Source organism: Rana temporaria, chromosome 6 (genome assembly GCF_905171775.1).
Source record: "Rana temporaria chromosome 6, aRanTem1.1, whole genome shotgun sequence".
Taxonomy (NCBI): Eukaryota; Metazoa; Chordata; class Amphibia; order Anura; family Ranidae; genus Rana; species Rana temporaria.
This window is the reverse complement of record NC_053494.1, coordinates 168,303,029-168,330,600: the sequence shown is the minus strand read 5'-3', so window position 1 is coordinate 168,330,600 and position 27,572 is coordinate 168,303,029. Positions and strand designations below refer to the sequence as shown.

The window sequence follows — 27,572 nt, the reverse complement described above, 5'->3', positions numbered from 1 at the left end:
GTTTTCCCCTTGGTTTTCCCGGCTGACTTTTTACCGCTGGGAAAACCGATCGTGTGTACGGGGCATTAGGCTGGCCATGCATTATTCAATTTTTCTTCAGATATACCAAAACCAAGTAATATGAGATCAAATCTGAACACTTTCAATGTGTATGCAATCAGGCCAGCCCTTGTACTACATAGTTGAAGGTAAATCTAAAGGAAATTTGAATAAAAAAAATTGTATGGTGTATGGCCAGCCTTAGTCTCTGTAGGCCATATTGTAGTTCCTGCATATACTGATGAATCAGCTTGTCATTTAAAATGGATGGAAAACCTTTTTGCCAATGTTCTGTTGAGAAGTTCCCGGCTATCGAATAGTGCCCAGGTGGAAGTGCGCATGGAGCGAATTGACGATCAGCGATTGAGTCGCGTTCCCGAGGCACATTCATGTAGGAGAGGGGTGGATAGATACATCAAGGGGGCGTATATGTAAATGATGGGCAGTGTTGGGGGCAGAATTTTTATCGAAGGCCAAACAAAACTGCAAAAGAAATCTTTATCTAAAATAGAAAAAGCCGTCCTTCAATTGACTAAACACGCCCCGCAAACGTCCAGAAAGAATAGTAGATAAAGATTTCCTTTGCAGCTTTGTTTGGCCATCGATAAAAATTCCTCCCCCAGCACTGTCTATTATTTAAAATCCGCCCCTTTCGTGTAAGTAGCTACCCCTCACCTACTGTACATGAACGTGCCTCGGCAAGTCACAAAAAATATATTTATTTATTTATATATATATATATATATATATATATATATATATATATATATATATATATATATATATATATATATATATATATATATATATATATATATATAAAAACACATCAGCTGCAACACCGTCATTCAGAAACACAGCTCCGTGTGTCTGAATGAACTACAAGCCCCAACGTCCTTAGCGGCTGTCGGCTTGCAATTTTCAATGAACTACCACTGCGCTGTGGATCGCCATGGTAGTTCAATGAGTGCTCCTGTCAGGGCGTATCAGTTACCCATATACCCGTACATGATGTAGGGGTAACTTGATACACTGACGGGTCTCCAGGAGACCAGCATGACATCAGGGATCTGCTGATTGCTGTTGCAATGCTTTGCAGGCTCTTGTAACAAAAAATGCTAATTTTTTGTTACCTGCAAAAAAAAGTGCATTGATTATTTTGTTTTTAAAAAGTGAACTTCTCCTTTAAAAAAAAAAAGCACATAATGGTCTGGCACTGGCATAAAGTGTTCACTGACAGCTGTTCTTGACTCATATAGATGGTTAAACACCTGCAGATTGAACAAAAGCTGGACTATACACTAACAAAAGCTGGAGTATAAAAAAATAATGAGCAAATTATATTGTCAAGGCTCAAAGCAGTGCTGAGATGTGTTCAGTACTTTGTGCAGGCAGACACTGGCAAACATGCTCCAGTGTTGTTGTATACACGGAGGTTTTGCCTGAGGATAGAACACCTCCTGGCTGGTTGGAGATTGAGCATAAAAGCTCAGTGGAGTCTGTAAGGCAACCTGATCAAGCGATCTTGTACATCACACCAGTACAAAATGGCATGTATTTTTTGGCATGCACTGCTGTGTGGACCACCAAAGCTATGTACATCTCCATGGGTCTTCATCGCTGTCTAGGTGGATTTATAAAATTGTCAGATCTCTTGTGTCTGATCAGGAGTGTGCTTTGCTATGATGCAGATCAGTTCCCTTGTGTCTGATCAGGAGTGTGCTCTGCTATGATCATAATATTGTGTTTACTGACGTGTTTTGTCTTGACTTAGAGTGTTTATTAAAGCGGTTGTATAGTCCCATATGGTCACCTGTAAGGCAAAAGGCATAATGAGCTAGTATGCACTGTATACTAGCTCATTATGAAATACTTACCTTAGAACGAGGAATCGGTAACTTACCTGGTCCACGCCGAGGTAGCTGACATGTTGCCTTGGCGTGTCTTTCAGGTATCGCAGCCCCAGCGCTGTGAGTGGTTGATGCGCGCGGGAGACTTCTTTCCGGCAAGGTCCGGCGTCTGCCGGGCCTTAAGCCAAGAATCCCCTGTGCACATGCGCCGCTGCAGTCAGCGGCTCATTGCAAGATTTTTTTACCTACAGGTAAGCCTTCTTATTATAGGCTTACCTGTAGGTAAAAGTAAAACAGTTGACTATACAACCACTTTAACCCCTCTTTTGTTAAGAAAAATACAATCCCCTCTGGGTGATCAATGTTAATTGCAGTGGTTTTAACAAAGGTTTCAGATTCCTACCTTTTGTTATTCTGAAGAAATAGCTGTTTGTCTGTGTCTATGTACAGAGTGAATCTGTATGAGAGTGGTTTTATAATGATCAATTAGCTGTTGCATCTGCAGGGTCTGCATCCCTTTTTAGATTTCCCTATGGGAGTATCACACCAAAAATGACATTTTTGTTGCAGGTGATACTCAAAATATTCTCCAAGGCAGACTTCTGGGAAAATCAGTAAGCCAATCACACAAACAGGAAATTACATTTCTGGGGTGTATTCTGTACACCGTCTTTGTACAGAAAGCCTCCAGGTTTCATATAGCATTTTACAGAAATTACAGCGCTGCAGATTGAAAAGAAAAGGTCATTTTGAAAAACATTCAGTGAAAATTACTTGTATTTCAGTTGTATATGCTAATTTTTTATAAATTTTTTCCTATTTGTTAATATTTTTCCCATGAAAGTAGAGTTACTCTATAAATGTCATTAAAAGCATTTTGTTAGATGTGTTCAATAAGTGTATTATGTAAAACATTTTGTTCTTGGGTTTAGATCAGTGGTGGCCCATGTGTGCCGTGCTATGATGCAGATCAGTTCTCTCGTTTCTGATGTGGCCCACGACTTTGTGCCCTGGGATTGCGGGCTGGCAAATACAGCTCACAATCAACTGGTTCCCAACTCACCATCCCAGAGCATCAGAGTGCATGGAGCCTACGTTGGCTTGAGACTTTCCTGCAGGTGTACAACATTCATATTTGCCAGCACACCACTGATCATCAGCGTCCTCCGAAAATCTTTTGTACTGAAGAACAATCACATCACAAAAAGAAAGGTACAAATTGCATTATTTTTGTGATGCGATTATTCTTCAATAAAAAAGCTTTTCAGGTGACATTTATGATCCATGGTGTTCTGGCAAATCTAAACATTGATCTGTGATGGTTCAAGTTTCAAGGTGGATGTTGCTACAGCACCCGTTACTTCTAAACCTGATCCAGCACCATGTGTGATGGGAATATTAACATTTTCCTGCAGGTGTACTGCACTGAGCCATTGACTTCCTATTATATTATATCTATAATTATTATATAAGCGCACCAAAACACCTGATTGCAGAAAGTGCACCACACCCGCAAGATGTAACCCACAGGAAAGCCGAAGGTAGATTGCGCTCCATCCATGGTGTGGGTAAACCGCAGCGCATCAGTGTTGCTCAAGACAGAAGGGGCTCATTTACTTTTGCAGTTTTGGAGGGTGGTAAAACCTCATAGTTCATTGTGGCCTGCAACAGGATACTAAATTACTTAAGTGGCCCTCACTCTTGAAAAGGTTGAGCACCCCTGGTTTAGATAAACCTTCAGGCCCCTTACACACGTCCGCTCCGCTCGTCCGCTTATTACAAGTCCGTTTACGGACTTGTAATGGTTCCCTATGGGATCGCGTCCGTTAGCGGATGGAGCATCCGCTAACGTCCGCGACCATCCGCGTCCGTCAGGATCCAGTTTTGCGGACGGAAGAAAACCCTATTTTTCTTCCGTCCAGCGGAACGGATCGGATGCAGACGGACAGACGGTCCGTCTACATCCGATTCCCCATAGGAGAGAGCGGAGAAGAGACAGGGCGGTCTCTGCACTGTGTGCGGGGACCGCCTTATCCGCCGACAGCTCAGCGGGGATGACGGATGATCCCCGCTGAGCTTTTGCGGACACACGGAGCGGACACAAAAACGGTCCGCTCCGTGTGAAAGGACCCTAAGGCCCCTTTCTGAGGCGTATTTCAGACGTTTTCAAGCTAAAAATAGCATAAATAACACCTGAAATAATCCTGCCCCAGCATTCTTAATGTGAAAGCCTGAGGGCTTTCCCACTGAGGCGATGCGCTGGCGGGAGGAAAAAAAATCTGCTGCAAGCAGCATTTTTGGAGCGGTAGAGGAGCGGGGTGTTTACTGCTCCTATACCGATCCTTCCCATTGAAATCAATAGGAAACCGCGGTAATACCGCTGGCAATGCGCCTCTGCAGATGTGCATTGCTGGCGGCATTAACCCTTTTTCGGCCGCTAGCGGGGGTTAAAACCGCACCGCTAGCGGCCGAATATCGCGGTAAATACAAAGGTATAGCGGCGCTAAAAATCTTGCCGCTATACCGCCACCGCACCTCCCCTGCCTAGTGTGAAAGTGGCCTAAGTCTTTTGCGTTAAGCAGCATAAATGATTTCACCCTTATACTTAGGGATGAATTTATAACCCGTTTGCGTAGCAATTCACCCAGTGAAAGTGCATGTACATACAAATGAGGCCAAAAATAAATGTTACTGAGCTATTTTCTGTGGAGATGATTGTCTTGAATTGATTTTAAATAGAAGATACCAGGTTTGGCCACTAGATGATATCTAGTATCATTAAAAAATCCTCTGATACTTTGGGCCATCTAATGACCATGTGCATTATTTTCTGTTTTTAAATCGGTGAAAAACATTCACCCAGAGCCCATGCTCCTTGATAAACTTCAAAGTGTCTAAGTAAAACCAAGAAGTGTTTCATGTTTCAGTTGAAGGGGATGGAGTTGTCCCATGTACTCCAAATAAGGGTCCTCCAAACAAGCAGGAAGAAAAAAAGGAACATGGAGTTGCCACCAGAGTCCATAGTCTTATCTATCAAAGACCTGCGGACACAGTTGCAGGCAAAGAACACCTTTAGTTGAGTGGCAATGTCTTGGACGTCCTTACTGCTTTCAAGGGGTTCTTTGAACATGACTGTCCACATTACCTTGTCCATCTTGGAGCCCCAGATGAAGTAAAACACTGCCCTTGTGGTGGCCTTACAAATGTTGTTCTTGGGTGAAGCCTGGGCAAAGTAGTACAACACTGGGAGAATCTCACTGTGGAGGAGTAGTGTCTTTCCTACAATGGTTCTCTGAGGCTCCAGAGGCTAAATTTCTGTATCTTTTCGGACAGTCACTAAGGCCCTTTTCACACGGGGTGGAACAGTGATGAACCGCCTCCGTATACTCAGCGGGGATCGCTGAGCCGGCACACTGTGCAGGGACCGCCCTGTCTTTTCTCTGCTCTCCCCTATGGAGGGATCGGATGAACACGGGCCGTATGTCCGTGTTCATCCAATCCGATCCGCAGACGGAAGGAAAAATGGGGTTTTCTTCCGTCTGCAAAATCGGATCATTGCGGAGGCGGACGAGATCGGGTGTCAGCGGATGTTCATCCGCTGACATCCGCGATCTCGTAGGGACCAATGTATGCCCCTTTTTCATCCGCAAATGGATGGATGAAAAAGCGGACATACGGTCCGCACATGTGAAAGGGGCCTAAGATTTTAGGGCTACACCTTCAACTTCAAACCAGATGCCAAGGATTTTGATAAAATCTGCAATGATGTTAAAGGGGATGGACACAAAGGAAGTGTCACATATACTTTATTACCTCAATATAGTAAGTCTGAAAGCAGATCAGGGTGTCAGGAGAGGGTGTTGATAGCCCCTCCAATATATTGAAGCTGTTACTTTACCTCGTATAGACAAAGTACAGGTTTACTGTGACTAACATTTCTTTTTATATGTCCTTAGCTCAATAAGCTGTGAAGGAATCGCACTTGGCAATAAGTAGGGTAATGTACTTCACAGTGCATCCCAGGCTGGTACAAGTAATATAACTGGGAAGACTCCAGACAGTGCTGTTTGCATAAAATTTACATGTTTGCGTCTTTGCCAGGCTCTTTAATTTATCTTCATTTCTTAGTCAATGGCCCAAATCCTGTGTAAGAATTGATTTCTTTCCTAAGCAGATCATTAGTGACAAAGTCACTAGAACATAACTATACCAGGTAATTAGCCAGCTATGTATTGGCAGGACTATAAAATGTAATGTCTTTGTGTCTAGTCCTACCTAACAGCAAATAACAGGACTGCTTAAAGTGGAGGTTCACCCGAAAAATCTATTTTTAACCTTAGATTGGGCCTAATTACGGGATCCTAGAACATAACTACCGAATGAAGACTTGCAAAAAAAAAATTCCTATTAATCCACTGGGCACCTCCAATGTCTACTGTTCTGATACATTTTTGAATGTTTTTGAGATGTTTTAATATACACTTTTTTTTTAACATTAGATTGGGCCTAATTACAGGAAACAGAATCGGGTGTTCCTATTTGATTGACAGCCTTCCGACCGGCGCTTACAGCGCGTCACCAGTTTCCGAAAGTAGCCGAACGTCGGTGCGCAGGGGCCGTATAGCGCCGCACCGACGTTTGGCAACTCGTGACGCGCTGTATGCGACCGTCGGAAGGCTGTCAATCAAATAGGAACGCCCAGTCCCGAAGACCATACCCTGAAGCGGCGGGAGAACATCTATCTCAAAAAAGGTAAGTACTGCATTGATTTTAATCAAAACACCCGATTCTGCTTCCCGTAATTAGGCCCAATCTAATGTTAAAAAAAAAAGTGTATATTAAAACATCTCAAAAACATTCAAAAATGTATCAGAACAGTAGACATTGGAGGTGCCCAGTTGATTAATAGGACGTTTTTTTTGCAAGTCTTCATTCGGTAGTTATGTTCTAGGATAGTGCAGAAAGGCTTTTAAAGAGAACCAGTCATGACCAAGTAAAAATTTCAACATTTACTCAATATTGGGATTATGGAGATCTACATACTGTAAAAAAGATTTTTTTTAGGCTTCATTTCCACTGGCGTTTTTACAGCCACTTTTCTGAGCGTTTTTTACAGCTTAAAAACGCCTGTCCATGTTATTCTATGGCATCATGCCCACATAGGCGTTTTTGAGCTGCAAATGGCATAGGCGTTTTTGAGCTGTAAAAAAAACGCAGGACCAGGGCGTTCTGAAGCTCCAGAGTAGAGCTGTAAAAACGCCAGACGTTCAAAAACGCGACCGCGGCATTTTTAAAGCTGCAGCTCACAAAAAATTTTTTTTTACAAAATAAACATGGACAGGCGTTTTTAAGCTGTAAAAAAGCCTAACAACAGTGGCTGTAAAAACGCCAGTGGAAATGAAGCCTTACTCTTCTTTAGGAGTCCCCAGAAATCCATACAGTACGTTCCCAGAGTGAGATCAGTTCCTTTTTAGTGCTGCTGTAATCACATGTCGGATGGTTAGGACAAGGATCCTACTTTGATCCGACTTCAATGATATTCAATGGGCTGAAGTAGGTTCAAAGTCGGACCAAAGTAGTACAGGGAGCATTTTCAAAGTCGGACCGACTTGTGTCAGACCAGTTTAGACGGCTCTCATAGGGAAACATTGATTTTCACACATCATGCGACATGAGCTCCCAATGTCAGAGCGTTTATCGTACCAGTGTGAACCCGGCCTTAATATGAAATATTTGTTTTTTTAGGCCTGGCAGTTCAGCTTGTAGACAAGGATCAGCTGGAAGGAAATGTTCTGCATCTGCTAAGCAGATCTCCCTGTGTACAGTAAAGCGTATTGCACCCAGGTATAGTATAGTTCTGTGTTTTCTGTTACTACTTTCTGCAGCCCAGACTAGGATTGCTGTAATACAATAGAACTATGGATGAAGATATAATTCGTTAAAACTGTAACACTGTATGTCTGATTTAGTAAATTGGTAATGTCATGCTCCATTTTTGATGGATGTGAAAAAACAAATATTTTGTTTTATGTCTTTATAAGTTGCTTGTCTCAATGCATGTAGAAGTACACCATGTGGCCAAAGTTTTGTGAGTGCATCTAACCATCATAGCTGTTTAAGCTTGTTGGAGATCCCATTCCAAAACCATGGGCATTAAAATGGAGTTACCCCCCTAATTCCCACAAAACCCCCTGCCACTCACACCCTTTAACCACTTAACCCCCGGACCATATTGCTGCCCAAAGACCAGAGCACTTTTTGCGATTCGTCACTGCGTCGCTTTAACTGAGAATTGCGCGGTCGTGCGACATGGCTCCCAAACAAAATTGGCGTCCTTTTTTTCCCACAAATAGAGCTTTCTTTTGGTGGTATTTGATCACCTCTGCGGTTTTTAGTTTTTGCACTATAAACAAAAATAGAGCGACAATTTTGAAAAAAATGAATATTTTTTACTTTTTACCATAATAAATATCCCCCAAAAAAATATAAAAAAACTTTTTTTTTTCCTCAGTTTAGGCCGATACGTATTCTTCTACATATTTTTCGTAAAAAAAATCGCAATAAACGTTTATTGATTGGTTTGCGCAAAAGTTAATGCGTTTACAAAATAGGGGGTAGTTTTATGGCATTTTTATTAATATATTTTTTTTACTAGTAATGGCGGTGATCAGCGTTTTTTTTTCGGTACTGCGACATTATGGCAGACACTTTTGACACATTTTTGGGACCATTGGCATTTTTATAGCGATCAGTGCTATAAAAATGCATTGGATTACTATAAAAATGCCACTGGCAGTGAAGGGGTTAACACTAGGGGGCGGGGAAGGGCTTAAGTATGTTACCTGGGTGTGTTCTAACTGTAGGGGGGGTGGCCTCACTAGGGGAAATGACTGATCGCTGTTCATATGAACAGACGGTCAGGCATTTCTCCCCCTGACAGGACCGGGAGCTGTGTGTTTACACACACAGCTCCCGGTCCCCGCTCTGTAACGAGCAATCGCGGGTGCCCGGCAGCGAACGCGCCCGCCGGGCACCCGCACGGGAGTCACGGACGAGCGGGGGGCGATAAGAGAGCCGACTATTGTGCGGGCTCTCGCCCAGGAGAGCCGACCTGCCGCCGTAGAATGACGGCGGCTGGTCGGCAAGTAGTTAAGGCCACAACAGCCTCCTTTGACCAAGATTTTGGAGTGCGTCTATGAAAATTAGTTCTTATTCAGTCAAAAGAGCATTTGTGAAGGCAGACTCCATGATTAGAACTATTCTGAACACCTCCTTAGCTCGCAATCCGTGGGCGGGCCCTACTACATAGACCCATCCCAATACTTTCCAAGAGTCAGAGGAAACTGGTGGGTTTTGTCTTTCTTGACGCTCATCAGGCTTTCCAATTACTCCCAAAATGTTCAGTAGGGTTGGAACCAAAACCATGTGCAAGTTCCTATAGTTCCTCCACACCAGACTCATCATTCCATATGTTTATGGAGTTTGTAGGGGTACAGTTGTACTGGAACTGAAAAGAACATTCCCCTGACTGTTGCCTCAAAGTTGAAAGGCCCAATTTACTAAAATGCCTTTTGTACGTTGAATTATTACCAGTATCCTTTCCCTAAAACATCTTAATTCAATAACTTGGAGGGATGTTCACGTACCTTTTTGTCTATATAATAAGAGTGATGGACAAGTGTCTACAAACCTTTCACCATATAGTTCATCAGTGACTATATTAGGAGCAGCTGGAGAATTGTATACACTGCGAGTATCCGTTATTTGGGTCTTTATAGGACATCATCAATAAAATGTGTGAATATCTAACCCATGCTTACTATGTTTATAGCAGCAACATTGCAGATTATAATGTAGCCGACCTCAAGAATTCAAAGAAGATCGATCATTCCGAAGCAAGAGAACTGCTAACTGGCAGGTGATCTTCTATACTGGACAATATTTTGAGCGTTTAAAATAATTAAAATAACAGTTTGTAAAGACTTATTAATACTTGTCCACTTACCTTCTGTACAACACTTAAATTTTACGGTTGTATAGTAAAGTAGAAATACATGACTATATGTTCTTAAAATATATAATCTAGTCATTTTTGTATTTCTTCAAGTTCCAAGAAGGTCCACTAAAACGAATGGCAAACACACACATTTGCATGTATAGTATTGAGCCTTTTTTTAAGCCTGAAGCCCTGTACACACGATTGGTTTGTCCGATGAAAACAGACCTATGGACTGTTTTCATTGGACAAACCGATCGTGTGTGGGCCCCATCAGTTTGTTTTCCATCTGTGAAAAAAAAAAATAGAACATTTAAAGTTAGCATGATGCATCCCCGCTGGGTCTGGAGGGAGACGTATGACTGCTTGATTCGATCCGTCTGAGGTGGCGTCGCACGTCTGAAACTCCGATCTCCTGCCGAATCGGAGCACAAGCCGGGACTGACAGTGTGAATATACACCGTTAGAGTGCATACGGAGTAGTTGCTGCCCTCTGGTGGAGAACCTTAGGTCCCGAGCTCAGGCGAAAAAATAGTGAAGTCAAAAATAGGAGTAAAAGAGTAAATCTTATTGCAAATGGATGAAACAAATATTAAAAATTATGTATGTAGGTAGCCTTGACGACGCGTTTCGCGCTTCAGAGCGCTTTTTCAAAGTCCTTTCAGATGTACGACGCCACCTCCGACAGATCGAATCAAGCAGTCATACGTCTCCCTCCAGACCCAGCGGTGACGCATCACGCTATCCCCGACAGACGGAACGAGCGGCTGTACGCCTCAATCCAGACCCGACGGTGACGCATTACGCCTTCCCCCGACGGACGGAATGAGCAGCAGCGCGCCTCCCTTGGGATCCAGCTGGGCTGTGGCCCCGATCGGGTCACTCTTTGGACGATCTAGATGCCCCCCTCCTTTAGGGAATCTAACAGCTGTGTGGAACGCCAGGACATAGGTTCCACCAGAGGATCCCATTGCCCTCTCCTCGTCACGGCTACTTCACCATCTGCCTTCTAAGGTATTGTAATAGCCACTTTTCACTTGAGGGACTGTTCTCTGGAACTGTGCGAGCTTAATCTCTTGAGCTTTAGGATAGAAGTTGTGGAGCCAATATTTTTAACTTTTCCTATAGACTGTTTTTAGATACATTTGGAGTTTTCTTATAATAAATGGACCATGTTATTACATACAACCATTTCATATCCTTGTTTCTATGAACCTTAGGCCGGGTACACACGGACAAACATGTACGGTGAAAGCGGTCCGTCGGACCGTTTTCACCGTACATGTCTGCCAGAGGGCTTCTGTACGATGGTTGTACACACCATCGTACAGAAGTCCGCGCGTAAACAATACGCGGGGCATGTCCGCGGTGTCGCCGCGCCGATGACGCGGTGTCGTCGCGACAATGACGCGGCGACGTGGGCGGCCCGCCTTTAAAATGCTTCCACGCATGCGTCGAAGTCATTCGACGCATGCGAGGGACGGCGGGGCGCCTGGACATGTACGGTAGGTCTGTACTGACGACCGTACATGTCCGAGCGGGCAGGATTCCAGCGGACTGTTTTAAAACAAGTCCAGGAATATTTGTCCGCTGGGAAAAGGCCCGGCGGGCAAATGTTTGCTGGAATTCGGCCCGCTCGCGCCCACACACGACCAAACATGTCTGCTGAAACTGGCCCGCGGACCAGTTTCAGCAGACATGTTTGGTCGTGAGTATGGGGCCTTAGAGTGCCATGAGCGCGATTTTTGAAGTGTATATTGTTTGTGGTTGAACTGGATGGACTTGTGTCTTTTTTCAACCTGACTAACTATGTATTTATGTCACTATGTAACATACTGAGCAGGAACACTGGTCATGCGCAGATTCTACATATGTGTGCAAAACAATGTATCATGTATGCCTTTTACAGTCTGGAAGCTAATAAGTATAAAATGTATACCATAGTTGTATGCTGAAAATACATACAATAAATAGCCAATATCCTTTTATATACAGTGTATGTCATCTGTAAATTTATGGCTCACATTAAATATTTCTGTCCTCAGGCCTGACAGTTCCGCCGGTAAAAACGGATCAGTTAGAAGGAAATGTTGTGCATCTACAAAGCAAATCTCACTGTGTACAGTAAAGCGTATTACACCCAGGTATAGTCTATTAAAGTATTGAGTTTTCTGTTACTACTTGCTGCTTTGTATGCTGTAGTATTACCACTGTCCTTCACTGAAAAACTCCTGAACTCAGTATTTTTGGAGGGGTGTTCACATACTTTTGACCATTTAGTGGGAGTGATGGTCAGGTGTCAAAATCTTTGCCATATAGTGTGTAAATTAGTGACTATATTGTGAAGAGGCGGAGGTCTGTATACACTACAAGTATCCCAACATCCAATTTGCAATAGCAAGAGATTGTGACCGACCAGGGGCGGACTGACCATTCGGGCAGTGCCCGAGGGCCCCATGCCACTAGGGGGCCCCATCAGGGTTGCCAGCCTCAGTAAAACCAGGGGCAGTATGTAAAAATCTTTTTTTTTTTTTTTTTTTTAAATCCCAAGATTATAGCTGCCCTGCCTCTCCAGTACCTTTTCAGTGTGTGTGTGGCCCCATAATCAATTGCCTGGGGGCCCCATAACCTCCTATTGCCTGGGGGCCCCATAACCTCCTATTGCCCGGGGGCCCCATAACCTCCTATTGCCTGGGGGCCCCATAACCTCCTATTGCCTGGGGGGCCCATAACCTCCTATTGCCTGGGGGCCCCATAATCTCCTATTGCCCGGAGGCCCGATGAGTTATCGGTCCGCCCCTGTGACCGACTCTCTATGGAGCTGGTTCACATATCTCCAAAGCCGCTCCGGTGCGAATTTGCACAGGAGTCCTGTGCGTCTTTTGGTCTGTTTTTCGGGTTCTAATATAGCCAAAAATTGGGTCTGAAATCGGACCTGAAATGATGAACCGGGACGCACCAGACCCCTGCCGCATCAGTAATAGGTGTGAACCGAGCCTCAGTGTGGTCTTTATAGAACATAATTAATGCAACTGGCAAATATGTAACCCAACCTCACTCTGTTTATAGCAACAACATTCCAGATTATAACGTAGCCGACCTCAAGAATTTAAAGAAGATAGACGCCGATCCTATGCAAAAGGAACCAAATACTGGTAATTATTGAGCACTATGATGTAATTAAAGGGGTTGTAAACCTTTGTGTTTTTCACCTTATTGCATATAGGATAGAAAAAACACCTTGCAGTATCCGACCCCCCCCCCCGTACCTGAGACCCAAATCTCCGAGGGCGTGATCCCACATCGTTCTCACCATGCCTGATTGGCTCTTCATTGGATAAATTGATAGCAGCGCAGTCATTGGCTCCCGCTGCTGTCAATCAAATCCAATGATGTGGCCGCTGGGGGGGGGCGGGTCGAGTCATATAATTGGCGGCTATGGACGCCGATTGTATGGCACGGGAGCACGCCCAAAAGCTAACCCCCTCAGGATAGAGCTTCCCAGAGGGGGTTAGCTCTTGCAGGTAGGAGCCGCTGTGGGACCCCAGAAGAGGATGATCGGGGCCACTCTGTGCAAAAGAAACTGCACAGTGGCGGTAAGTATGAAATGTTTGTTATTTAACCCCTTCCATGCAGGGCATTTTCATCCCCTTCCTGCCCAGACCAATTTTTAGTTTTCAACGCTGTTGCACTTTGAATGACAATTGCGTGGTCATGCAACACTGTACCCAAACAAAATCTTTATGTTTTTTTCCCCCCACAAATAGAGATTTCGTTTGGTGGTATTTGATCATCTCTGCGATTTTTATTATTTGCGCTATAAATAAAAGAAGAGCGACAATTTAAAAAAAAAACACAATATGTTTTACTTTTTTTATTTAATAAAATCGCAATAATCGTATATTGATTGGTTTGCGCAAAAGTTATAGCGTCTACAAAATAGGTGATAGATTTATGGCATTTTTATTTTATTAATTTTTTTACTAGTATTGGCGGCGATTTTTTTTTTTACTGTGACCGTGACATTGCGGCGAACACATCGGACACTTTTGACACGTTTTTGGGACCATTCACATTTATACAGCGATTAATGCTATAAATATGCATTGATTACTGTGTAAATGTGACTGGCAGGGAAGGGGTTAACCACTAGGGGGCGCTGAAGGGGTTAATATGTTCCCTAAGGTGTGTTCTAACTGTTGGGGGGAGGGGACTCTCAAGGGGAGGAGACCGATGTGTGTTCCTCTGTACTGGGAACACACATTGGTCTCCTCACCGCTGAAAGGAGGTGGATCTGTGTGTTTACACACACAGATCCACACTCCTGCCGGGATTACCGGCAATTGCGGGTGCCCGGCGGCAATCGCGGCTGCCGGGCACCTGCGCCGGGTCACGAGTGCTGCCTTTGCGCGCGCCCCCTAGATCGCCGGGAACACAGGACGTCGTACGACGTCCACCCGGATCGGCGAGGGGTTCCTGCCGCCGTCATTTCCCTATGGCGCGGTATGGAAGGGGTTTAAAAAAAAAAAAAATGAACCTTTAGTGTCACTTAAGGCAGAGTACCTAATATATAGCTGAACAAGGCTTCTGTATGTGCTTTAAAAATGACTAGATGCACTGATACCTGTTTTTTTTTAAGTATGAGTACCAATACTTGTGCTCAAGTACTCGCCGATACCAAAAAACGATATTGTGTGGTGTGATTTGAGCCCATGCGAAATGCATGGCTTCAAATCGCACAGCAAATAATCGCATGTGATTTGAACAGGAATGCAGTGTGATCCCCGTCCGGATCATATGCTCCTGAAGTCAGTATGACAAGCCGGGGATCACACAGGAGCAGTGCGGGAAACTGCATGTGATTTGGACAGGAATTGCACCTCTAGACATAGTGGAATATTGTCACTGTAATAAAAATGTGTTTATCTGCTTTTATTTCGGCAGCTGAAAAAGACTCCACAGAGGTCCACTCGGCATCCATTCAAAGCTGCATCTTAACAGATCAGCCTCAGGAGTCTTCTAGCGATGACGATGAGAGTGACAATGAAACAACGGCTGCTCCCTTACAGCTCTTAACAGAGGTGATTTAAAGCCTATCAAAACCCAAATACAGAAATGTAATCTATTGCAGCTTGCCAATACTTAGATGTGGTGGCTGCATTTGTTTTATTTTTTCAAGGATTTTTCCTTTATTTTTACCCTGTGATTCTGCCACATTTAAAGTCCTAGAATGACAATAAACACTCATCCTTCTATATCAGCACAACAGAAACAAGATAGGACTATGGAACCCTGTCTCTCTCCTGTTGTCCATAACAGAGGGACATGGCTCTATAGTCCTCAGAAAACAATGTAATTGATAACAGCACAAGCAGGGGGCACAATCGTTTTAAAGTATTTCTTAGCCAGGTACACATGATTGTCAGTAAACTGTGACCGGTTTAATAAAAAAAAAACACCTGCCATTCGACTCGTGCATATGTCAGTCTGTCCATCAGAAGCTAGCCATTTGTCTGGCTTCTGTCGGACGAGCATGCTGGAAAACCAGCAGCAGACCGACTCCCAACCAGCGCTGAAAAAAAAGAAGAAATGGCTGCACATCCACATTTTCCAAAAAGTGCCTTTTATTGCAGACGGTTAAAATACACCAGGAGTTAGTCACGTAGATGCGTTTCACACATCGGATCTGTGCTTAATCATTGATTAGGCACAGATCAGATGTGTGAAACGCGTCTACGTGACTAACTCCTGGTGTCTGGTGTATTTTGACCATCTGCAATAAAAGGCACTTTTTGGAAACTTTGGATGTGCAGCCATTTCTTCATTTTTTTCAAGTTTTTACGGAGGCGGGCCGGAGCTAGCACTCCTACTTGGTTACAATCAAGGTATTGCACACACCTGGAGCAGTGGATTCCTTTCCTTTTGATCCCAACCAGCGTTGTCAGCAAATGGCAGAGAGTGCTGATGGACCGTTTTTATCGGACCAAACCGATCGTGTGTGGGCCCCATTGGTTATTTATCCATAGGTTAAAAAAAAGCAATCTTGTTTTAAATTTAACCGATGGACACCTAACTGAACAAAACCGACCGTCTGTGGATACGTCCATCGGTTAAAAATCCACGCATGCTCAGAATCAAGTCGACACATGCTTGTAAGCATTGAACTTCTTTTTTTTTCAGCACGTCGTTGTGTTTTACGTCACCGCGTTCTGACACAATCGTTTTTTTTAACCCATGATGTGTAGGCACGACTGACCATCAGTCAGCTTCATCGGTTAACCAATGAAAACGGTCCATCAGACCGTTCTCATTGGTTTGACCGATCGTGTGTACGCGGCATTAGTTTCAGATAAGCAGTACACACACATTCCAGTTCATTTGTAAAAAATACCCAGAAAACCCCTGTACCTTAAATTTAGGGCATACAATGCTTGAGTTAAACAAATGTTATAGTGATTCATTTGATGTTCGTTTTACATTTTTTTTTTTTTTTTCCAGTTTATTAAGGCTGCAATGGATGAGGATTATAAACTGGCATGGAAGCTTTGTCAAATGAGTAAGTATTTAGTTGTTCTTAAAACATTTAAATGCATATAGCACCTACAGTAAATGCCTATTCTAACATTATATGAATATAACAGACATTATGTAATTTAAATATTTGTAGAATATGCATGCCCTTTATACAAATGATCTCTCCTCCTGTATCTCTGTCCTCCTACATCCCTCCTTTCTCTCTCTGGTATTAATTAAAACCATTTACAGCTATGCTGCTCTGTGTAGCGTAATTCATGAAAGATTTAGATTAATCTTTTTTTTTTTGTGTTTTTTTAACATTACTTTATATGCCTCTGGCTCTTAAACTTTAAAGTATATGTAAATCCGCACATTACAAAACAATCCATTGAGTTTAAAACAGAAATGAATGCCAAAACATTTGTGTATACATATTTAAAACATAGGGCTAGATTCACGTAGGGGGACGCAAGTTTGTGCGGGCGTAGCGTATTCTATTTACTCTACGCCTCAGCAACTTAGACGGGCAAGTGCAGTATTCACAAAGCACTTGCTCCGTAAGTTGCGGCGGCGTATCTTAAATCTGCCGGCGTAAGCACGCCGAATTCAAATTGTCAAGAGGTGGGCGTGTTTTATGTAAATAAAACATGACCCCACGTAAATGACGTTTCTTACGAACGGCGAATGCGCCGGCCGTGAACGTATCCCAGTGCGCATGCTCCTAATCACGTCGCAAATAGTCAATGCTTTCGACGTGAACGTAATTTACGCAAAGCCCTATTCGCGAACGACTTACGCAAACAAAGTAAAATTTTCAAAATTAGACGCGGGAACGACGTCCATACTTAACATTGGCTATGCCTCATATAGCAGGAGTAACCTTACGCCGAAAAAAAGCCTTTCGCAAACGACGTAAAAAAATCCGCCGGGCGCACGTACGTTTCTGAATCGGCGTATCCAGCTCATTTGCATTTTCTACGCTGAAATCAACGGCAGTGCCACCTAGCGGCCAGCTTAAATATGCACCCTAAGCTACGACAGCGTAAGAGACTTACGCCAGTCGGATCTTAGCCTAATTTCGGCGTATCTTGCTTTCTGAATACAGAAAGAAGATACGCCGGTGCAGATTTGAATTTACGCGGCGTATTAATAGATACGCCGGCGTAAATTCTTTCTGAATCTAGCCCAGAGTTTTTTTTTCTTTCCCGTTTTTATAAGTGATCAGCTGTTTTCAGCTGCATAAGGAGTTTAGAAAGCTAGGAGAGGAAAAACAGCATCACGCTCATTTTCCCTGTGAATAGCTGTGCGGGGGGGACTGTGTCAGCACAAGCCTGATCATTGGAGAAAAGCAGTCTAAGTTCCCACTACAGCCAGAATACTGACTTTGCTTTGCTCACTTGTCTAGTGTGGTCAGTTTTTAATAGGAAAGCAGTGACAGGAAAACCAGATATTTCACACAAATAAAACCATATAAAGAGAACAGGATACTTTTTCATACAAGGACATGGTACAGCAGACACATGTCAAGAATATGAAATGTTGGGTTTACATATCCTTTAAGTCCGAGGCTTAAAGGTAATTTCTGCCGTATCCATTTCTGCCCTATTAACTGTCTGACTCCCACACAATGCACACTCAGAAGCTGGGAGAAAGTGTAAGGTCGTGCAAGATGTCAGACTGTAGGCTACTTCTTACCACTGCACTCAAGCTAGTGTCAGTCACAGGCAGGGCTGGTTTAGGACTATTTTGCTCCCTATGTAAAACTAGCTACTTGTCCACCCCCCCCCCCCCCCCAAAAAAAATTTTTTTTTACATTTTTCTAAAAACAGTAGAAAATGTTGAAACTGCCTGTAGCTCGGGTGAAACGGCCCTGCTTTACATTACCTGATATTCTTGATGTTTCACTGGACTTTGTGAGATGCCCAGAAGGGGTCTGGTGATGTGCCACACTAGAATGACAGAAACCTTGGTCTCTGTATGAATGCAGAGCCCTGACATCATCTCTCACATTCTGGGTCTGTTGTGAGAAGTGCCAAGGTGCTTCCAGTCAGGGAGGCTCCGTGTGACTACCTGGTACCCTGCCAAGACACCTTGCACCTTTGCTGCTAAGGTTACCACCGCGACCACGTCATCTGCCACCAGGGACTAGCTCTGTCAAGAGCCTGCATCAGAAATGCCATCTTTGGAGGCGATTGAGGCACCGCCACCTTGGTGCTTGTATTGGTCCAGCAGCGCACCAACATTTTTGCAACCATTGTAGTACATGCTGGGTGTTTGGTGTGCTCCTGCACCTTTAAGGAGGGGTGGCTCTCCTTCAGTCCACCTGCCCTTATCTATCCATCAGAATGCATGTGCCTCCATTGTGGGGACACTCATTGTTTAGTGTTAGGACCACAGATTACAGGGTGCCTTGGCGCGGCTCTGTGGCTCACGCATGCGTTTGCAAATGCGTGCGGACAAAACCCTGGTTTTTAACGCATACTGCTAGACAGGTTAATTGGTTGTTCTGCGAGCTGGTCGGTAAGTAGGCTTAGTTTTTCCCTGGGCATTCCCAGGTTTTGTTGTTCGCTCTGTCAAGAGCCTGCATCAGAAGTACCATCTTTGGAGGCGATTGAGGCACCGTCTCCTACAGCAGCACACCCAGCAGAGGTTAGTGGTTCTTTAGGACCATCGGAGCTACAGCTGTCTGCCCCACCCGCCGAGGAACCACCACAGTTCATAGTGGTATGTGTGCCTTCAGGCCCTAGTGAGTGTCCTGGGGCTTTGTGGGGAGTCCCTAAAGGCACTGCCATGGTGGAGGAGCCGGAAGAATCTGTGGCTCACTTCGCTTTACCTGCAACATTTTCACCAGTCCTCACAGCTGTTTTGCTTGAGAGGGGGGCGCTATCACAAGATCCTCAACCCGTGGGATACCTGGCGCACTCCTTACATAAATCAAATGAGGAGTAAGGGGAGCAGCAAACGAGTGCCCTGAAGAGGCCCCTCAATGCTCACCATCCTACCTGCCTTCAGGACAGGAGCAGAGCTGCCACCTCAAGCGGTTGTCGTGGCTCCAGCGGAGGATGATCAGGGACGTTGGCGAACTCTAAGTAGAGTCCCCCCATGTCCTGGAAGCATTTTTTCGTACCTTAGAGGCACAGTGGCAGCAGTGGTACGAGACTGCGGTCTGGGACAATTTCCAGGTGCCCAAACATCATCAGGTGCTTGCGGAAGGGAAAGCAACTTGTACAGAGTTCCACCGTGTATATCAAGAGTAGAACTATGGAAGCCATATTCACATGGACAAGGTGGCGTTAGCTTGTCCCAATTCCTGGGACATCCATTATTATGTAGTTAGGCAGGTCCTGGGTACAGAGGAGTTCTCGGGCCCCAAACTCTATGTCTAGTTTGCCCTGCAAAATTCTTTGATTCTGTTTGTTTTGTCGGCATGCGTTACTGCATATTGTGTATGTGATTTGTTCCTATTGAGGTACGTTGCCTAGTGGTGGCACTGGCCCTGGTCACATGCAATGTAAGTAAAGCTAAATTAAGGCTAATATCGATTTTTTTCATAAGTAAGCCTTTAGACCTTCAGAAAAGACCAGATTACCAGATAAGCCCAAGACTGGTTGTCCATAAACTATTCTAATTTATTATTTGACACTCTTTGGGCCAGATTCTCGTCCAGCGGCGTATCTTTGCGGTGGCGTAACGTATCCGATTTACGTTACGACTTCGCAATTTAGACGGACAAGTGCTGTATTCTCAAAGCACTTGCTCCGTAAGTTGCGGCGGCGTAGCGTAAATCGGCCGTCGTAAGCCCGCCTAATTCAAATTTGGAACAGGGGGGCGTGTTTTATGTAAATGTTCTGTGACCCGACGTGATTGACGTTTTTCACGAACGGCGCATGCGCCGTCCGTGGAAATCTCCCAGTGTCATTGCTCCTAATACGCCGCAAGGACGTATTGGTTTTGACGTGAACGTAAATTACGTCCAGCCCCATTCACGGACGAGTTACGCAAACGACGTAAAATTTTCAAATTTCGTCGCGGAACGACGGCCATACTTAACATTGGTACGCCGCACTTACGCCACCATATAGCAGGGGTAACTATACACTGGGAAAAGCCTAACGTAAACGGCGTAACTTTACTGCGTCGGCCGGGCGTACGTTTGTGAATTTGTGTATCTAGCTGATTTACATATTTCGATGCGTAAATCAGCGTACACGCCCCTAGCGGCCAGCGTAAATATGCAGTTACGATCCGACGGCGTAAGAGACTTACGCCTGTCGGATCTAATAGATATCTATGTGTAACTGATTCTAAGAATCAGGCGCATAGATACGACGGCACAACGCAGAGATACGCCGTCGTATCTCCACTGAGAATCCGGGCCTTTGTCTTTTAGCTGAGCTGTAGCAATGGTATCTTCAAGTGAATGGCTGAAATGTGAACAGAATGTTGTGGTGTAAACTAAATCATATCAGCCTATCAGATAAAAATTTTATTCATTTAAAATAGTTAAAGAAACTCCTTCATCAATCTCAAAATTCAAATAAAGCATCTCCCTTTAAAAGGGGAATGTAAATACTTTTTTTTTCCTGCTGCCCAAGCCGACAAAAACCAATCCATTGAATAGGAACCCCACAAAAAAAAAACAATCTGCTGCTGAATTGAGACTTCCAAGAGTTTCAATCACCTTTGATACCCCAAAACATTCACTGGATCCTCCTGCTAAGCTTTACGTTAATACAGAACATAGTAGTGACTTGTAGGTTAGTGGGAGGAGTCACAAAGCCCTGCTGAGGACACAGGAGATTGACACTCCCGGAAGTGATGGCCTCACAGCAGAATTCAAGGGACGCTTGCTCTTTAAAGCGGTGGAAACAAGCAAGAAAAAAAAATTGGGCACCTGCAGGATAATGTCATAATGTGCTAGTATACATTGCATTCTAGCACATTATGGCAGACTTTCCTTGAAGTGGTTGTAAACCTAAAACACCATTCTTTTGCACAGTTTAGTAGATATTGGGGGCGATTTACTAAAGCTGGTGCACTCGATAATCTGATGAAGCTGTGCTTGGTACCCAATCGGCTTTTAACCTCAGCTAGTTCAATTAAGCTTTGGCAATACAACCCGGAAGCTGATTGGTTTCTATGCAGAAGTTAACCTGATTTTGTACTCTACAGCTTTAGTAATTAAACCCTAATGTTGTTATAACCTAATTCACATTATGTGTAACTCTCAAAATATCCTTCTCATTTAGTTGTAGCCCTCATAAATTTGCCCATCTATGGGAGTGGCACAACACCAAAGCTTGGGGGGTGCAGACCAAACATCACACTATTCCCTATCTGATGTCTCTCTTTCTATCTGATCTCTCTCTCTCTCTGATGTCTCTCTCTTTCTTTTTATCTGATGTGTCTCTCTTTCTCTATGATGTGTGTGTGTGTGTGTGTGTGTGTGTGTGTGTGTCTCTCTCTACGATGTCTCTCTCTCTCTATGATGTGTCTCTCTCTCTCCGATGTCTCTCTCCATATTTCTTTCTATCTGATGTCTCTCTCTCTCTCTGATGTCTCTGTCTGTCTCTCTCTCTCTCGATCTGATGTCTTTCTCTCTCTGATGTCTCTCTCCATATTTCTTTCTATCTGATGTCTCTCTCTCTCTCTCTCTCTCTCTCTATCTGATCTCTCTCTCTTTCTATCTGACCTCTCTCTCTCTCTCTCTCTCTCTCTCTCTCTCTCTCTTTCTATCTGATGTCTTTCTCTCTCCTGATGTCTCTCTCCATATTTCTTTCTATCTGATCTCTCTCTCTCTCTCTCTCTCTCTCTCTCTCTCTCTATCTGATCTCTCTCTCTCTTTCTATCTGACGTCTCTCTCTCTCTCTCTCTCTCTCTCTCTCTCTCTCTCTCTTTCTATCTGACGTCTCTCTCTCTCTCTTTCTATCTTACGTCTCTCTCTCTCTCTCTTTCTATCTGACGTCTCTCTCTCTCTTTCTATCTGACGTCTCTCTCTCTCTCTCTCTCTCTTTCTATCTGATGTCTCTCTCTCTCTGATGTCTCTGTCTGTCTCTCTCTATCTGATGTCTTTCTCTCTCTGATGTCTCTCTCCATATTTCTTTCTATCTGATGTCTCTCTCTCTCTCTCTATCTGATCTCTCTCTCTCTCTTTCTATCTGACGTCTCTCTCTCTCTCTCTCTCTCTCTCTCTCTCTCTCTCTCTTTCTATCTGACGTCTCTCTCTCTTTCTATCTCTCTCTCTTTCTATCTGACGTCTCTCTCTCTCTCTCTCTCTCTCTCTCTCTCTCTTTCTCTCTTTCTATCTGACGTCTCTCTCTCTCTTTCTATCTGACGTCTCTCTCTCTCTCTCTCTCTCTTTCTATCTATCTGACAACTCTCTCTCTCTCTCTCTCTCTCTCTCTCTCTCTCTCTCTCTCTCTCTCTCTCTCTCTCTCTCTTTCTATCTGACGTCTCTCTCTCTCTCCCTCTTTCTATCTGACGTCCCTCTCTCTCCCTCTTTCTATCTGACGTCTCTCTCTCTCTCCCTCTTTCTATCTGACGTCCCTCTCTCTCTCCCTCTTTCTATCTGACGTCCCTCTCTCTCTCCCTCTTTCTATCTGACGTCTCTCTCTCTCTCCCTCTTTCTATCTGACGTCTCTCTCTCTCTCCCTCTTTCTATCTGACGTCTCTCTCTCTCTCCCTCTTTCTATCTGACGTCTCTCTCTCTCTCCCTCTTTCTATCTGACGTCTCTCTCTCTCTCCCTCTTTCTATCTGACGTCTCTCTCTCTCCCTCTTTCTATCTGACGTCTCTCTCTCTCCCTCTTTCTATCTGACGTCTCTCTCTCTCTCTCTTTCTATCTGATGTGTGTCTGTTTCTCTCTCTGTCTTTCTATCTGACGTCTCTTTCTCTCTTTCTATCTGACGTCTCTCTCTCTCTCTCTCTATCTGACGTCTCTCTCTCTCTCTCTATCTGACGTCTCTCTCTCTCTCTCTCTCTCTCTATCTGACGTCTCTCTCTCTCTCTCTCTATCTGACGTCTCTCTCTCTCTTTCTATCTGACGTCTCTCTCTCTCTTTCTATCTGACGTCTCTCTCTCTCTTTCTATCTGACGTCTCTCTCTCTCTCTCTCTCTCTCTCTATCTGACGTCTCTCTCTCTCTCTCTCTCTTTCTATCTGATGTGTGTCTGTTTCTCTCTCTGTCTTTCTATCTGACGTCTCTTTCTCTCTTTCTATCTGACGTCTCTCTCTCTCTCTCTCTATCTGACGTCTCTCTCTCTCTCTCTCTCTCTATCTGACGTCTCTCTCTCTCTCTCTCTCTCTCTCTATCTGACGTCTCTCTCTCTCTCTCTCTATCTGACGTCTCTCTCTCTCTCTCTCTATCTGACGTCTCTCTCTCTCTTTCTATCTGACGTCTCTCTCTCTCTTTCTATCTGACGTCTCTCTCTCTCTCTCTCTCTCTATCTGACGTCTCTCTCTCTTTCTATCTGACGTCTCTCTTTCTATCTGATGTGTCTGTGTCTCTCTCTCTCTCTTTCTATCTGATGTCTCTCTATCTTTCTATCTGACGTGTGTGTGTCTCTCTCTCTCTCTTTCTCTCATGTATCTCTCTTGTCTCTCTTTCTGTATGCTCCGTTGACTTGGTGAGCTTTGTATTTGTATTTCCAGGGGAGAGGAGAGAGGAGAGCAAGGTACAGAGCAGCAGGAGACACGCCCCCTTCACACAGGCTCAGGCATTTGTCTAATTACACAGGCTGTCAATCAAAGAAGAAGGGGTGTGGCACCATTAATTTTTTTATGGTGTCAATTTTTTTTTTCTTTAATCAGGAGAACAGGAGGATTACAGATGACCGGCTGTTCTTGTACCTGCCATACTATACACAAAAGATTTGTTCCCTTGTTCTTTATTAGATTTAGTGTTCTGTCTATTTATGTATTTGACAGTTACAACCAAGCCCTCCAGCAGCACGCTGTTGCCACTTGCATCTTCACGCAGTCTTTCCAGGTTCGCAGGCCCTGGCTGTTTGAATGGCAGAGCCATGATGACATCACTCCTGCACATGCGAGCCACGGCCACAGCACAACTCTCTCAATGGATGGCATTTCTTCCATTGAGAGCGCAGTGTGCATGTACTGGTGACGTCAACATCTGCTACTAAAGTAATTATGTACTAAATGGTGCACATTTAGGAGACATTTACTGTACCTACAGGTAAGCCTTATTATAGGCCTGTAGGTATAAATAAATAAAAAATGTACTTTACTACTGCTTTGACGAATCGGCTAGGTTAGAAGGAGAGGTAAGCACCTACATTCTTCATTACAGGGTCCACTTTATTTGAATTTTGAGAATGGGACATGGCTGTTTTGAAGCAGTGGAATGTTATTGGTTGCTATGGGTTACTTCACTTTGTAAAGGCAGTTTATATTGTATAGTTATTATTGTGCTTTCTTACTAATGTATTTTAAATATTTTGTTGCATATTTTAGTACTTATATATGAGCCAGAAAATCCGGAAGCAAAAGAATTTTCACCGCTGATTCAGAAAATGCTGCAAAATGGTAAATGTGTGGAATGTTTATGTTTGTTAAAAACAGAGAAAGAATATCCATTAAATGGACTTTTAAGACACTGAGATTTTTTTATATAGAAAAAACATATTTTTTATTAGAATATATACACAGTAGGATAAACAGTATTGGGATGGTTACAGTTACTGTGTACAAAGTACAACAATTGACAGTGAATTTCCCGTAGTTCACCCGACACGCTTCCAAGTTTCTATGTCTCCTTCTTCAGGGTTGTCTATAGGAAGGTCAATCGTGTGTCTACAATGTATTAATAACAAAGAGTTAAACACAATACATGTGAAAACATGGCAAAATTGGCAGCATATATGTTACTATCAAAAGAATATGTATATTGTGTGCACTCACAAATTTTGTGGAGATATCGTAAGAAAAACATTGTCTCGATATACCTACAACATTTGTGTATGTATTTTTTTATTTTAACCACTTAAGCCCGGACCTTTAGGCAGCTAAATGCCCAGGCCAGGTTTTGCGATTCGGCACTGCGTCGCTTTAACAGACAATTGCGCGGTCGTGCGATGTGGCTCCCAAACAAAATTGGCGTCCTTCTTTTCCCACAAATAGAGCTTTCTTTTGGTGGTATTTGATCACCTCTGCATTTTTTTTTTTTGCGCTATAAACAAAAATAGAGCGACAATTTTGAAAAAAATTCAATATTTTTTACTTTTTGCTATAATAAATATCCCCCAAAAACATATATATAAAAAAAAATGTTCCTCAGTTTAGGCCGATATGTATTCTTTTACATATTTTTGGTAAAAAAAATCGCAATAAGCATTTATCGATTGGTTTGCGCAAAATTTATAGCGTTTACAAAATAGGGGATAGTTTTATTGCATTTTTATTATTTATTTATTTTTTACTACTAATGGTGGCGATCAGCGATTTTTTTTTTCATGACTGCGACATTATGGTGGACACTTCGGACAATTTTAACACATTTTTGGGACCATTGTCTTTTTTACAGCAAAAAATGCATTTAAATTGCATTGTTTATTGTGAAAATGACAGTTGCCGTTTGGGAGTTAACCACAGGGGGCGCTGAAGGAGTTGTTTCACCTAGTGTGTGTTTACAACTGTAGGGGGGTGTGGCTGTAGGTCTGACGTCATCGATCGTGTCTCCCTATAAAAGGGATCACTCGATCGATGCAGCTGCCACAGTGAAACACGGGGAAGCCGTGTTTACATACGGCTCTCCCCGTTCTTTAGAAACGAATAGCCGCGCCCTCGTCCCGGATCGCTCCCTGAGGCTTACTGACCGCCGCATGTACCGGGGGGGGGGGGCCCGACCGGACCCCCGACCCGCGGAAAGGCAGCGACGTGCGGGCACGTCGTTCTGCCTGCCCGTGCAATTTTGCCGACGTATATGTACATGCGGCGGTCGTTAAGCGGTTAAGCAATGAATTTAAAGTCAAAATAAAGTTAAAAATAATTAATATAAGATAATGTAATTAAGAGCACTTTCAATCATTCTTACTTACAGAGTTGCGCCCTCTCTTGGCTTTAGTATTGTCCGGTGCTTTAGCTTCCTGGGCTTACCTGGCTACACTCCGTGTCCATTAGATGTGATACCTTTACATGTTTTGAAGATTAATGATTACAAATGGGCAGATTTTCGAAGACATGGTCTCGCTCAATTTTCTTGCTTTTATTAAAACTTTTTTGGAATGTATTCAAATTTCTTGTGTGTATTGCTGAGTTTATAAGTCATATTTTAACATCGGCACAAAGTACAAGCTACAAAGGCAGGGAGTGGTGATTTTAACATAGCCAGGAACATAGAAGATTTACTATTATATACCGTAATTGTCACTGGTTAATATATTCTAGAAGAAGACCATGCCAGTAATGATGGAGACAGTGAAGATACTGATGAAGATGATGATGGCAGTGATACTGATGACAGTGACAGCAACTCTACGGAGACCTCTGAGGCATCCAGTGAAGATGAAGCAGACAATTAAATAATTGTATTTACTAAAACACTTTATGTTCCTTTTATATATACTGTACTAGCTGTTATGGACTTCATGGGCCTCTTGGCTGCATCTCTGATCAGTCTTCTCCTTGTATGAGCTGAAAGTTTAGAGGGACGGCCAGGTCTTCGTAGATTTGCAGTGGTCTGATACTCCTTCCATTTCAATATTATCGCTTGCACAGTGCTCCTTGGGACGTTTAAAGCTTGGGAAATCTTTTTGTATCTAAATCCGGCTTTAAACTTCTCCACAACAGTATCTAGGAACCTGCCTGGTGTGTTCCTTGTTCTTCATGATGCTCTCTGCGCTTTAAGCGGACCTCTAAAACTATCAAAGTGCAGGTGCATTTATACAGAGATTTGATTACACACAGGTGGATTCTATTTATCATCATTAGTCATTTAGGTCAACATTGGATCATTCAGAGATCCTCACTGAACTTCTGGAGAGAGTTTGCTGCACTGAAAGTAAAGGGGCTGAATCATTTTGCACGCCCAATTTTTCAGTTTTTTATTTGTTAAAAAAGTTTGAAATATCCAATAAATTTCGTTCCACTTCATGATTGTGTCCCACTTGTTGTTGATTCTTCAAAAAAATTACAGTTTTATATCTTTATGTTTGAA

At 43.5% G+C, this 27,572-nt stretch overlaps 1 protein-coding gene across 1 annotated transcript in view; it reads left to right on the top strand.

Moving 5' to 3' along the window:
* The window catches only part of ERICH2 (glutamate rich 2), a 51,525-nt gene extending 24,569 nt beyond the window's left edge, over positions 1 to 26,956 (top strand). The window contains exons 8-15 of the mRNA XM_040357776.1: positions 7,635 to 7,733; positions 9,721 to 9,807; positions 11,931 to 12,029; positions 12,955 to 13,040; positions 14,830 to 14,966; positions 16,384 to 16,441; positions 24,872 to 24,943; positions 26,804 to 26,956. Coding sequence (XP_040213710.1) covers positions 7,635 to 7,733; positions 9,721 to 9,807; positions 11,931 to 12,029; positions 12,955 to 13,040; positions 14,830 to 14,966; positions 16,384 to 16,441; positions 24,872 to 24,943; positions 26,804 to 26,937 — 772 coding nt within the window. The 3' untranslated portion in view covers positions 26,938 to 26,956. The remainder of the gene's footprint in view (positions 1 to 7,634; positions 7,734 to 9,720; positions 9,808 to 11,930; positions 12,030 to 12,954; positions 13,041 to 14,829; positions 14,967 to 16,383; positions 16,442 to 24,871; positions 24,944 to 26,803) is intronic.
* The last annotated feature ends 616 nt before the right edge of the window (positions 26,957 to 27,572 follow it).